Source organism: Herpailurus yagouaroundi, unplaced genomic scaffold (genome assembly GCF_014898765.1).
Source record: "Herpailurus yagouaroundi ecotype Mexico unplaced genomic scaffold, PumYag 29, whole genome shotgun sequence".
NCBI lineage: Eukaryota > Metazoa > Chordata > Mammalia > Carnivora > Felidae > Herpailurus > Herpailurus yagouaroundi.
In genome coordinates, this window is record NW_024412377.1 from 92,643,222 (window position 1) to 92,657,103 (window position 13,882).

General features: G+C 34.0%; 1 protein-coding gene across 2 annotated transcripts in view; it reads left to right on the plus strand.

Moving 5' to 3' along the window:
* The window catches only part of EDIL3 (EGF like repeats and discoidin domains 3), a 421,318-nt gene that overhangs the window by 303,071 nt on the left and 104,365 nt on the right, over nucleotides 1-13,882 (plus strand). For both annotated transcript variants that reach the window (XM_040449290.1, XM_040449299.1), the window contains 2 exons: nucleotides 10,408-10,563; nucleotides 11,934-12,078. In XM_040449290.1, coding sequence (XP_040305224.1) covers nucleotides 10,408-10,563; nucleotides 11,934-12,078 — 301 coding nt within the window. The remainder of the gene's footprint in view (nucleotides 1-10,407; nucleotides 10,564-11,933; nucleotides 12,079-13,882) is intronic.

Genomic DNA, 13,882 nt, shown 5'->3' on the forward strand with positions numbered 1-13,882 from the left:
TATTTTATACTAGGCAGTGAGTCTCAGACAATACTTTTGTATATATGCACTCCTATTACATCAGATGCCCATATGTAGTCATTTTCCTTGAGAAAAGAGTAAATGGGAGGAAACAATGATTCCTTTCCCCACTTAGGATATCATTTGCCAGCACTGATTTGAGGATGAATCTGTTAGCATTGTTACCCATTCTGCCCTTTCCTTACCGTTCTTCTTCCCTTATAGAAACCCAGCCTGGTAGAGCTGATGTGTAACTGTCATTTCTCCCTTCCTACGTTGACTTAGACAAGTGAATTATTGGGCAGTGCATGATATTATGGTGTATATGTGTGTTTTTAAATTTACATAAATGATATTGTGTATACTTCATTGTTCTTCACACATTCTTATGTTTTTTGATAGCCATGGGTAAATCCAGTTCACTTCTGACTCTTAGAAGGTATGCCTGTGTATAGGTGTGCAAGAGTACACACACACGCATGCACACACACATACGTTTTAAATTTTAAATCTCTTACACCTCTAGGGATATTCACTTAAGCTGCCTTCTTTGCTAAGATAAAAAAATTTCTACAATAAATAGGTGTGTGCATTTCTCACTGAGCACTTAGGCAACAATTTTTTCAGGAAATAATACTCAGAAATAGATTGCTTAATTTTGCTAACAATGAACAGATTGAAATAACTATCCCAGTTTGTACCTTCACTATCAGCAGAGGAATACTTCACCAATACTTGATATTATCTAACATTTTTGTTTTGTCATTCTGTCGGCTATAATTTACTGTCTTTTTTTAAATTTGCATTTGTTTAATTAAGAGTGAGAGTTTAACTATTGGTATTTTATTTTCTCTGAATTGCCTTGTAATATCCTTTGCTCCATTTTCTATTGACTTCTTCATCATGTGTGTGTATGTGTTGGTAAAAACCATTATTTTAGATCAGTACTTCTCAGTTGAACGTGAAGGTCACATATTCCTTGTGGAGTCAGGGGTCCCTAAGTGCCCATTCAGGAGGTTCACAGGTCAACAGTAGTTCCATAATAATTCTAAGACTTTCTTGGCCATTTTCACTGTGTTAATATTTGCACTGATGCCACAAAACAATGGTGAGTAAAACTGTTGGTGCCTTAGCACAAATCAAGACAGTAGCACCAAACTATACAAGTAGTCATTGTATCCATCTCCATCATGCTAAAGGAAAAAAAAAATTTTAATCAGTTCATTTAAGAATGTCCTTGATGAATCATTAATGATCATTAATTTTTTTAAATGCCAATCCTTGCCATGTCTTTAATATTCTGCACAATGAAATGGAAATTACACAGAAAGCACTTCTGCTGAGTAGTGAAGTATGATGATGATCTCAAGAAAAAGCACTTGGGAGAGTGTGACTTGCAAGCTGAGCTCCCCCTTTTTTTTAATCATGTTTACTTTAAGGAACAATTGACAGACACTGACTATTGACATCTGTATATTTGGCAGTATTGCTGTGAAAATGAACACAATAATCCATCAACATTAAGGGAAATAGCTGACAATATTTGTTGCTAGCAGTAAAATTTGAAATTTCAAGTGAAAATTAGAATTTTGCAGAAAATATAACCACCAATGTGAGCTTGATAGCTTCTAATACAGACTTTTCTGGTAAAATTTGTGGTGTTATTAATGAATATAACATTTTGATATTATATAATAAATGTGTCATCATTTAGAAACTCTTCATATTTCAATGAGCCCATATTTCCCAAATGTCCAATACATGATGGCACAAAACCATGCATAGATAAAAGATCTATTCAAAATGCAAGATAAACCTATGGATTTTAACATTATGAATATGAAAAGTTCACTGGTAGATTTCACATTCCACACTACAACTAGAATTTAAAATTTGCTTATCAAGTTTTGATGTGGTAGCAAAGAGGAATATACATATTATCTGGAAAGATTATTAAAATACTCCTTCCTTTTACAATTACATATCATTGGAGCCTGCATTTTCTTCATATACTTCAGCCAAAAATATTTTGTAATAGAGTAAACAGAGATGCAAATATGAGAACCTACTTGTTTTCTCTTAAGACAGATACTCAAGAGATTCATACAAACGTAAAATAACCTTTCAATACATTTTTGGTTTGGGACAATATAATTATTTTTTATAAAAATATATTGTTTATGTTAAAATGTAATTAGTTTATTATTGTTATTTTGAAATTAATAAGTATTTTTAAATTTGTCAGTTTTAATTTCGAATAGAATAAGTATAATATAATATGCTATGTATATTTCTACATTATTATATATATACACTCTCTATATATACAAATGCACATATATATAATATAGTATGTACATTTCTATATTATTACACACACACACACACACACACACACACACACACACATGTTCCAAAATGCCGTGTGTGAGTTTATTTGCTCTTTGGGCCCTTCAGTAATTTTTAAGAATAAAGGAATCCTGGGACATCTGGGTGGCGACAATTGAGGCAGCTCTCAATGCAGAGGCTGCTTGGGATTCTCTCTTCCTCTCTCTGCCCCTTCCCAGCTCTCTCTCTGTCTTTCTCAAAATAAAAAAAAAAATTAAAGAAAAATAAAGTAAAGGAGTTTGAGACCTAAAAGTTTGAGAACTAGTATACTAAATAATCTCCTGTCGGCTTTTGACATTACAGATTTCTCCTCCCAAGCTGTCACTTTTCTGTTAACTTTACCCATAAGGTACTTGGTTGAATAGAAACCTTGAAATTTTTTTTTGGAGGCAATTTCATTTCTCCCATTTCATTTTGTGCTTTTCTGGTCTTCTTCAGAACAGCTTCTTCAACTCTGAAGTCACAAAAATATGTTTGTACCTTTTCTTCCATTAGATGAATAGTGTTACTTTTCACATTTGGTCTTCAGTACATACCAATCCCGCTTTGTTTTCCTGTATATCAATTTTCCCAACATGCCCTTTCCCCCTGACTTGTAATGCTGGCTCAAGTGTGAATATATATCCAGGCCTCTTCCTGGACCCCTGTTCCAATGCCAGTTAGGTATATTTCTGTGTCTAAGTTAGTATCACATTATTTTTTTAATTAAATGGTTTTCCAATGTCTTAATATATGGCACATTTCCCCCTTTTTAACATCATTTCCAAGATTACTTTAAGTATGATGGAAATTTTTCTCTGTGTAATTTAAAATAAAAGTATAGATTTTTGGAATAAATTTATCATGACACAAAATAGTATCCTTTCAGATTTTCATAAAAACTGCACAGAATTTACAAACAAAATTAAGAGAACAAATGTATTATGTTGTCCATTAAAATATATACTGGTCTTCCATTATGTCTTTTGGTTAAAATATATTTTCTACAAGGTCATATTAATTGTTTATTAATACTTTCTAGATATTTTCTAGAATCACTTAATCTCTAGATATTTTCAAATTACTTTCCCTATTGTAAATAACACCTTATTATCAATCATATGCTTTCTTTCACTGTAATTATATTTTGAATGGGTAAGACATCACGTATTTCAAGTTTCAGAAGACACAAAAGAGTATGTACAGTACTGTCCAAATTCTTCTTCCCTCTTCTTTGACCCAGCTGTTTACCTCCTGTTAGAGAAACCATTGTTAACCAGTTTTTGTTTTTGTTTTTGTTTTGGCTTTCAGAGACATGACAATCCTGTACAAGAAAATATGTATATGTATTCTTTGCCCTTTACAGTAGTATAAACAAAAGTATGCAGCACACATTGTTACGGTGCCAACATCTTAGTGCTCCTTCCATACAATTTCCAGATAATTGCAGATATTCTTTGATACCACACCAAAACTGGACAAGCAGTAATTTCTTAAATCCTATGCTAAAGTCTCTCTCCTTCTCTCTTTCTTGCCCCTCCCTCCCCTCCTCTCTTCTTCCCTCCTTCTTGTTCTTTTGCTTTACAACTGAAGAGTATTCCATTTTCTGGACTTTTCCATAATGAAATGACTTAGACCCCTGTTGATAGACATTTTAAATTGTTTGAAATTGTGCTCTGCATATACAACACTGCAGGGAACAACTTTGTACCCACATCAATTTGCCTATGTGTGATTATACTCGTAGGCTGCATTCCTAGAATGAAATCTCTGAGTTTAAGAAAATGTGCATTTGTCATTTCACTTCATGTCACTAAATTCATAAAAGTCCTTCCTAAAAGACTGTCATTTATACTCCCACCAGGAATGTGCAAGCTTGCCAAGTTCTTTACACTTTAGTGAATACCGTATAATATTGTGGGAATTATAGTATCATATAGATTTAATTTAATTTGTATTATGAGTAAGAGTAGGTATCTTTTCATATGTGTAAGATCTATATATATTTCTTCTGAAGTCAACTAACAAAATCCTTTATACATGTTTTATCTATTGGATTGTTTGTGTTTTGTCTGTTAATATGTAAGATCTCCTGATTTCTTTGATTAATCTATTCTTTGCTATGATGTGATTAGAAGATAATAATTCCAGTTGTCATTTGTATTTTACTTTATTTTCCTTTTTATCTTAAAGAAATTTTTATTTTAACACTTTTAAGATTAGCGCCTTGATTAGAAAGTCAATTTCATCTCTGAGATTATTTTTAATTTTATATTCTCCTCTGATCCTTTGGTGGTTTGTTTGTTTGTTTGTTTTTCATTTAAGTGTTTAATTTACCTGGAATTTACTCTGGGATAAAAGGAAAAATGTTGATCTAAATTTACTTACTTAACATATCTACCAAATTATCCCAGTCCAGTTGTTGAACATTCTATCTTTTCTCCACTGATTTGAAAATCACTTATTTCATATATAAAGTTCCCTTGTGTAGTGGGGTCTATTTATTGATTTTCTATTCTTTTATTGATCTGTCTTACTACACATGTGCCACTGTCACATTATTTTCATTATTTATATTACATTTTCAACCATTGCTGATACAGATTATATTTTGATCTGATATTAAGCAAATTTACAGAACTTTTTAATTAGTTTTTATTATTTGTTGCTTCTTCAGATTCTCAAAGTAAATTGCTACATCATCTGCCAGTGTGGGCAATCTCTCTGTCCCATCCTATTACCTTCTGGAAGGGGTTCCATAACCTGTCTTGTGTTCACTAGTTTATTCTACAGCTCTGTCTTTGGCTTGAAATTACCCCATTGGGAACCTTAATTAACTTCATTTTAAACTCTTTTTAACTTTAATTATATTTTTATTCTTATTTTTATTTTTTTATGTTTAGTTATTTATTGAGAGAGAGAGAGAGAGACAGAGAGAGAGAGACAGCACAAGCAGGGGAGAGGCAGAGAGAAGGAGAGAGAATTGCAAGCAGAGGGGGCTTGAACTCATGAACTGTGAGATCATGACTTGAGCTGAGATCAAGAGTTGGTTGCTTAACTGACTGAGCCACACAGGCACCCCTTAATTATATTTTTTAAAATCAGTATTTCAAGTTGATTCTTTTTTGTTCCAGTCTTCTATTTCTTATTTTTTTTAATGTCTATTTATTTTTGAGTCAGAGAGTACACATGAGTTGGGAAAGGGCAGAAAGAGAGGGACACAGAGGATTCAAACAGGGGTCTGTGCTGACAGGCTGACAGGAGTAAGATCGATGTGGGATTTGAACTCACAAACCATGAGATCACGACCTGAGCCGAAGTCGGACACTCACCCGACTGAGACACCCAGGCACCCCTCCAGTAATATGTTTCAAAAATGTCTTTATCTTTGTAGGGATTTTTTTTTTATTTTAAAATCTTAACCTGTCAGTTCTATTAGATTACTTTTTTTCTAGTATTTTCTGTCTTTCTTCTTCTTCTTCTTCTTCTTCTTCTTCTTCTTCTTCTTCTTCTTCTTTGAATTATAATGCTTGCATTTCTCAGAGAGTTTGTATTAATATTTTGGCTAGTGATGTACCTGGAGGACAAGGTGAAGTCCATGCCCTAATTTCAACTACTCCAGGTGGACTGAGTTGGTACATACAGGGTGTCTAATGACAGAGCTATAATATGTACTTACGCCTAATCTCTCTTCTCCCTGCCTCATTTGCCCCAGACACTGCTTTTATCAGGATCTCCATCACTCTGTTTTACCTCCTTAGTGAAGAGACAGGGATGTGGAGTGTAGAAGGGGAACTGCTCAGGCCTATTAGTGACCATAGGCTCCGTGTTCCAGTCTGGTCCACATTTTACCACTTCCTCCTGCTAGTAGTAGACTGGAACTGGGTAAATCGAGAAGGAACAAGAAAATGAGAGTGAGAAATGGCATATTTTAGAAAGCTTTTCCCAAGCCTCTTACCCATCACAGCCCTTGGAATTCTCTTCCGTGCATCCCAGACACAAAGACATACATGGGGACGTCAAAAGCTCCTATTACACTAAGGGCTTTTCATGGTTTTTTGTATTAGGTTTGATAAGTCTCAGTGCCTACTCAGCAACTTTCTACCCTGGAGTATCTCCAGTGCCAGAGAGAGCCAGTATCCCATGTTCTTTCTATCTTGTCAGGAACCCATTAAGTTTCCTTTTTACCCCATGTTGAAGCTAATGGTTAGATTCATACACACATACACACACACACACACACACACACACACGCTCACACACACAATTTAAACATAGTAGCCCTAAATGTCTTATCAAGTTCATAGCTTAGGAAGTTGTTTCCAAATTATTTCATATGATTATTATGATTATCAGCTTTAATACATAGAGTATACCTCTTGAAGTCCAAATTCCCTAACACCAAATAGTTAAGGGTAGAAAACAAACAAACAAAGGAATGCTTTTCATTTAGATAACAACAATAAAAACTAAAAATTAACTCTAAAAACAAATGTTCCAAAAGTTTTCTAGGTGGCAGCTGTTATTAAATTTTACATGCATTATATCATATAATCTTCATGTGTAATAATTCTATTAAAATCCCTTCACACAGGAGGAAATTAAATTTCAAAAACTTAGACAAGTTGTCCAAGATTGTATTGGTGGGAACTGACAAGAGCCAGGGTTGAAATCATCAGTCCATTTTTAGCCTCTGGCTGGCCTTTGCATGAGTTCTAGGCATTCTAGATCCAGATTATGTTTCTCAATATTTTTATTAATGCAGGGGACACTATTCACTCAAAATACCGTAGAATACATTTTTGTTTAAGGTCATGCAATCTACCTACCTCCCAGAAGAGCAACAATGTCTCTGAAACCAGATAAATAAGTGAAAATATTTCATTCTATATTTGAACATCCATCAAGCTCAGGGAGTCATTTTGGAATTCCGGAATGTAAGTTTGGAATCCCCAGCAGACTTTTGGTGTCTGGGGTGGTTCATACAAGCAGAATAACAGAATAAGAAGCAGTTCACCTCCTAGCCAATTTTATTTTACAAAGAGACTGTAACAATATTGGAATGATATGAAAGGCGATTTCTTGCAGTGAATTGTGTGGTGATGTTTCAAACATCATGCGATAGCCTTCTTCCAAGGCTCATTTTATTTCTGACAGCAACGTGACTCCAGATATTAATTTGGAGTGTGACCATGAGAGTGAAATCTTAGCCATTTTATACCGAGTCTCTCATTATCTAAGCTTAACAGTGCTAGGTATATGAGAACACAAAAGTCTAAAACCTAGTAAATGTTAATAATCCCAGAATCTGCATTCTATACACTTCTTATTGAATGGAAATAGCACTGATATTTAATTACAAATACCTACTAAAAGTAGATACAATGCAAGTTGTGTGCCGCTTTATTATCTGGAATACCAACTCGCTGAGATTTACACTCAGAGCTTGTAAATATTAAAGCAAATAGGAATCTTTTAAAACATCATTTTGAATGACTTAGAAACATGTACGCAAATTTTTGGATTGTCATACTTCCACAATTTAAGCTTTAGAAAATTAGTCTACAGCTCATCAGCCAAAACTCTAGCAGAGATAATTGGGCTGTCTATAAGAGGTATAAACAAGATAATTGAAACAAGATAAAAGATAATTGAAAAGGAATGTTCAGCTATATCAAGGGTGGAATTTGGCTTCCAAAATGGGAGAAAATATGATTCGAAGTGTCCACTCTTTACGTTGTATATATTAGAAGGTGTAGACTATGAAGAGTCTCAGATTAAAGAAAAAGAAGATGATACATAAGATACTGGAAGAACGTTCCTCTTCCACAGCAATGTGCTAATTTACCTAATACACTGAAACAAAGTGTCTTTTGGAGGTTACCTATTCTTTTTATTGTATTTTATTTTATTTTATTTTATTTATTTTTAATATGAAATTTATTTTCAGATTGGTTTGCATACAACACCCAGTGTTCATCCCAACAGATGCCCTCTTCAATGCCCATCACCCACTTTCCCCGCCCTCCCAGCCCCATCAATCCTCAGTTTATTCTCAGTTTTTAAGAGTCTCTTATCGTTTGCCTCCTTCCCTCTCTGTAACTTTTTCCCCCTTCCCCTCCCCCATGGTCTTCTGTTATGTTTCTCAGGATCCACATGAGTGTGAAAACCTATGGTATCTGTCTTTCTCTGCCTGACTTATTTCACTTAGCATAACACTCTCCAGTTCCATCCACATTGCTACAAAAGGCCATATTTCATTCTTTCTCATTGCCAAGTAGTATTCCATTATGTATATAAACCACAATTTCTCTATCCATTCATCAATTGATGGACATTTAGGCTCTTTCCATAATTTGGCTGTTGTCTTAGTTCTCATTTTTAACTTTTTTGAATATGTAACATGAATCTATATTTAGAATATTGTGTGTGTGTGTGTGTGTGTGTGTGTGTGTGTGTGTGTGTGTAGTGATTTAAAGAGGAGCTGGTTTCCTTGTGCACATCCTCTACCATTTCAAATGTTAACTCTTAGTCTCATCAGAGGGTGATAAACCCTGGTCACTTACATGAATCTGAAGATTTTCTGTTTTTCTTTGGAAAATGGGATCTGAATTATTTTTTTTTTCAACGTTTATTTATTTTTGGGACAGAGAGAGACAGAGCATGAACGGGGGAGGGGCAGAGAGAGAGGGAGACACAGAATCGGAAACAGGCTCCAGGCTCCGAGCCATCGGCCCAGAGCCCGACGCGGGGCTCGAACTCACAGACCGCGAGATCGTGACCTGGCTGAAGTCGGACGCTTAACCGACTGCGCCACCCAGGCGCCCCTGGGATCTGAATTATTAACTCAATATTATAGGATAATGTGATTGGTGACAAGAGAGTTTATAGCATTCCCTCAAGAACACTGAGGCAGTACCTTTCTACTGACTGTAAGATTTTATAGACATCATAAGGGCATTTTAAAGTGAATGGAACAATTCTTAATGTTTGCCCTGTATGTAAAAACTTTTCTTACCTTTGTCTAGCATTTATTTATACATTGAATGTCAAAAGGAGCTCCCTATTTAAATTTGAAAACAATATTAAAATTTTTATTAGATGACTGTTATTTTTGCAGCAAACTATTCTAAGGTGATTTGGAATTAGGAGAAAATACGGAGAGAAAATTCCAGTTAGAAAGCCTTCATAATGGTGTGCCTGGATAGCTCAGTTGGTTGAGGATCAGATTATTGATTTCAGCTCAGGTCATGATCCCAGGGTTGTGGAATCTACCCCCACATAGGGCTCTGTGCTGAGCCTACTTCAGATTCTCTCTCTCTCTCTCTCTGTCTCTCTCTGTCCTCCCCCCCACCCCTCTCCCCTTCTTGCACACTTACTCTTTCTAAAATAAAATCATAAAAAAAAGAGAAAGTCTCTATAAGATGAAATGAAGAGGAAAGCAACTATGTGTTGAAAAACCATCCGTAACACATAGCAGAGACTACACTATAAGGATCCTGCAAATGAAGATAATTCTGGTTTTTTTTTATGTGTTTTTTTTTTTATTTTTACTGTTACCTTTACCCTTTTTTATTCTAGTATTCAAAGATCTCCTGACAGTTTTCATGTTTTATTTTACATGGATTTGTTGAAGCTGAAAGAGTTTGAGACACATTAAAATTATGGTGACATTACTGTTTCAGAGTAATGTCACTGAGGTAATTTTGACAAGATAATATTTCCATTTTTTAGTTTACAAAATCATACCTCCATATCATAACCAAGCAAATGTTTCTTATATTTTGGAGACACATTGCCCTTTTCAAACTTTATTCACAAATATTGCTTACTTAAAAAAATGTATTCTGTTAAGGAAAGATTTTGAAACTGAGGTTGACATATACTTAATAATCAGGTGAAAAAAATAAGAAAATTATTAGCTTTTTGTGTTATTTTAAATCTATACTAATAAATGAAAATGTCCCATTCTCAAAATTGATATTGTCAATATTGTCATCTTAAAAGAAATGAAATTACTGTTATGTCTTGTCTCCTCAGATAAATTTACAAAGAAAAATGAGAGTTACTGGTGTTATTACCCAAGGAGCCAAGAGGATTGGAAGTCCAGAGTATATAAAATCCTACAAAATTGCCTATAGTAATGATGGAAAAACTTGGGTGATGTACAAAGTAAAAGGCACTAATGAAGATATGGTAAGACTGATTTAAATATTTCATTTAAAAGTAAATACCGTTAATAATCATTTATTGCCAAATACTTACTTAGTCTTTAACAGGCTCCTTATGTTGTTGCAAATACATTTATGATTTTTTTAATTGGATTGGTAGGGTGTAGGGTGTAAGGAATTTTTCCAAGTAATATATGTACGCTTGCTACTATTTATGATCTTCTCAGATTTTAATTGGTGGCTGTGTAAACAGTTTATCACAATATCGCAAAGTCCTGTATAGAACAGTTAATTTTTACTTTAATTAAAATAAAAATTTCATTTTATGGTTTTTCACAGATTAGCACTCTCCTTAATCAAATAAGTACAGATCAAAATTACTATTTTTAAAGAAAAATTATTTTAAATAAAAAAATGTATGTTTGTATACTTTTATATTAGAAGTTTGTTATTTAGCAGAATAAAATATTTTAGAGGAAATGAATATAATATTTAGTGTATACTTTGCCTTTTCACATGATAGTCCCAATTTTTTATCAGTTTTTCCTCAAAATTTTTAATCTTAAAAATATCGGGACTGCATCTCATTCCATTTAAAACCAAATCACTAAAATACACTCTGATAAATTTTATGAAAGATTTTTAAAAATTTCTTTAATGAATTTAAATAAAGTTTTCTGATTACCAGGCTATATAAAAAAGTAAAACAAGAATGGGATTTAAAAGAATTAAAAATAACACATTTTAGCATTTAATTTTTAGAGGGAAACACTGTTTTTCACTGGAGATACATATAAAAAACACGATTCTCTCATCCAGTGGTCTGGGACTGACTGATAAGAAAGTAATCTTGAGGAATCAGACCATGAAGCATCATAAGTCTCATCATAGCTTTAGAGAGACTGAGTGATCCAGTAACACTAGTGAAGACTGCTTCCTACTAAAAAACAAAACAAACAAACAAACAAAAAAAAAAACCACAATAAAACAAACAAAAAAAAAGCAAACAAACCCCACAAACCTATAAATACTAAGTAGCAGCATGAACGGATAGACCCAGATTAAGGTGAAAAGTTTAAGGTGCCCATTTCTCAAAAAAATAAAGAAGCACTCCCCTGGCTCTAAAGGACTGGCCTTAAAATCGACAAGACCATCATAGTAGAGTATAGATTATACCATGGACCACAGTGGTTTATAGCTTTAATTAGGATTTTATCTATAGGTTTTACATTCACTGCTGAGGGCAAGGTGATTCCTAAATGCTTCAGATCCCCAAATTACTTAATCCAGTTTTTGAAAGATTACATTGGGTAGGATAAAGGGTCAGTATTTGAAAATAGGAAAAGAAGCTGCTGTAGTCAATCATTTTAAACTCTATATTATCTCTTTATACAGGTGTTTCGTGGAAATGTTGATAACAACACACCCTATGCTAACTCTTTCACACCTCCCATAAAAGCTCAGTATGTAAGACTCTATCCCCAAGTTTGTAGAAGACATTGCACTTTGAGAATGGAACTTCTTGGATGTGAACTATCCGGTGAGTCTCAAATTTCTTTTTCTGTATTTTCTGTAAAGAAAAAAAACCCACACATTTGTATGTAGTCTGTTACTAATTTTCTATTTTCCAACACTCATGAACATTCATTTTTGCTACAAAATGTCTAGATGTCATTTAGAAACTGCGCGCGTGTGTGCGCATGCGCGCGTGTGTGTGTGTGTGTGTGTGTGTGTGTGTGTGTGTGTGTGTGCATGCTCGCGTGCATGTAGCATCAACAAGTTCTAAAACTTGCTACAAAATGAAATTAATGTAGAAGGAGCAGTGTATTTCTTTGGTGGAAGAAAGTACAACAATTCTCACTGGAAACTTTTGTCAAATTTAAATGTGTCCTGTGTTTAGTAGTAACTATGATTTATGTTTTGTGATGAAAGTTCAGTATAAACTGGAATCTGCCTGACCTCATAAATTGCAGTTATGCTGAGGCTCTATGGCATAGAAAAGTAAGCTTTATCTTTGTCCATCCACCATAAGAACTTGGTTTTATTTTGTTTTGTTTAGGTTTTATGAAACATGTAAATTTATCATTCCTCCCAGGGAGATAATACTTCACAAATAAGATAGCTACTATAAATTCATTCTTTATCATTCTTATCTAGCAACCTGCTTATTGTACAAACAGTGATTATCCAGCTCAAAGATAAATCTATCAAAGGACTCAGAGTTAAATAATTCTTGTCTTCCAGGAGCATCAGTACTAGATACAAAGATGAAGACTTAATGTGTAGATCTCACAGTGGTCCCATTTCAATATAGCTAGATTCTGAGCTAAACAGAAAACCTTGCCTAGGCATATCACTGTGCTGTATTTTGGGTAGTTGTTCTTTGTATTTCTAGCATCAACATTTAAAAATGACCTTCGCCACTATGGCCTGAGATTATTTTGTTCAAACAACTGTTTTGTAGAAAGCCAAATCAAAAATTCACATTTGCCCTACTTTTTAGCATGAAAGACTTTATCAAACTTACAATAATGCCACTAAGTCAAAAATAGGAGGATACATCTTTCCAAATGGACAACTGAGAGCTTTTTATTCATTTCAAAAGGTTGCACGGACGTTAAAACATATGCTTTATATCTGTTTCCCTTCTTAGGTTTATTTGTGATATGGAGAAAAGGAATGATTTTTTTAAGCAAATAAAAGTTATTATTAAAAACAGCCAAACTTTAACTGAACCCACTACACTTAAAGGAATTAGAGACATTTGGCCGGATGAGTGAATCTATTTTAAGAATTACATTTTCATACTATATATGGATGTCCCTTATAAAGCAACCAACATACGGTTTTAGTTCTATTAAGTATCCTAACAGTGATGTTTCTTTATTTTGGTAATTCAAACCAGCTTATTGACTGCCAGAAATCTCAACAGAATAATTGCTGTGTAGTGTTTATATTACATGTCACTCTATCATCACAAGCCAATGTCATCCCTAAGTCATTCATCATAAAGCAATCAAGAAGAAGCCAAGCCCCATGGTTTTTAGTTGTTTAACAATCACCTTCCCCAGTTTTCCAGTCTCTTGATTCATGAGGGTCAGTGTCTCTTAGATGGCACAGTTAAACCCCCAACGTATAAATATATGTGACTTTCAGTTTTTATAGGAGTCTACACCTGATGAGTTACAGACTTTATGTTCTTAAAAAGAAGCCAAACCCCATCTCCCCACCCCACAAATTGACTTCAAACTTGCAAGCGGAGGATACTATCTTTCAATGGATGCTTTTAAAAGCTAGGGCACTTCACTATAGAGATAATCAATGTCTTTGTTAATGCTTCATTT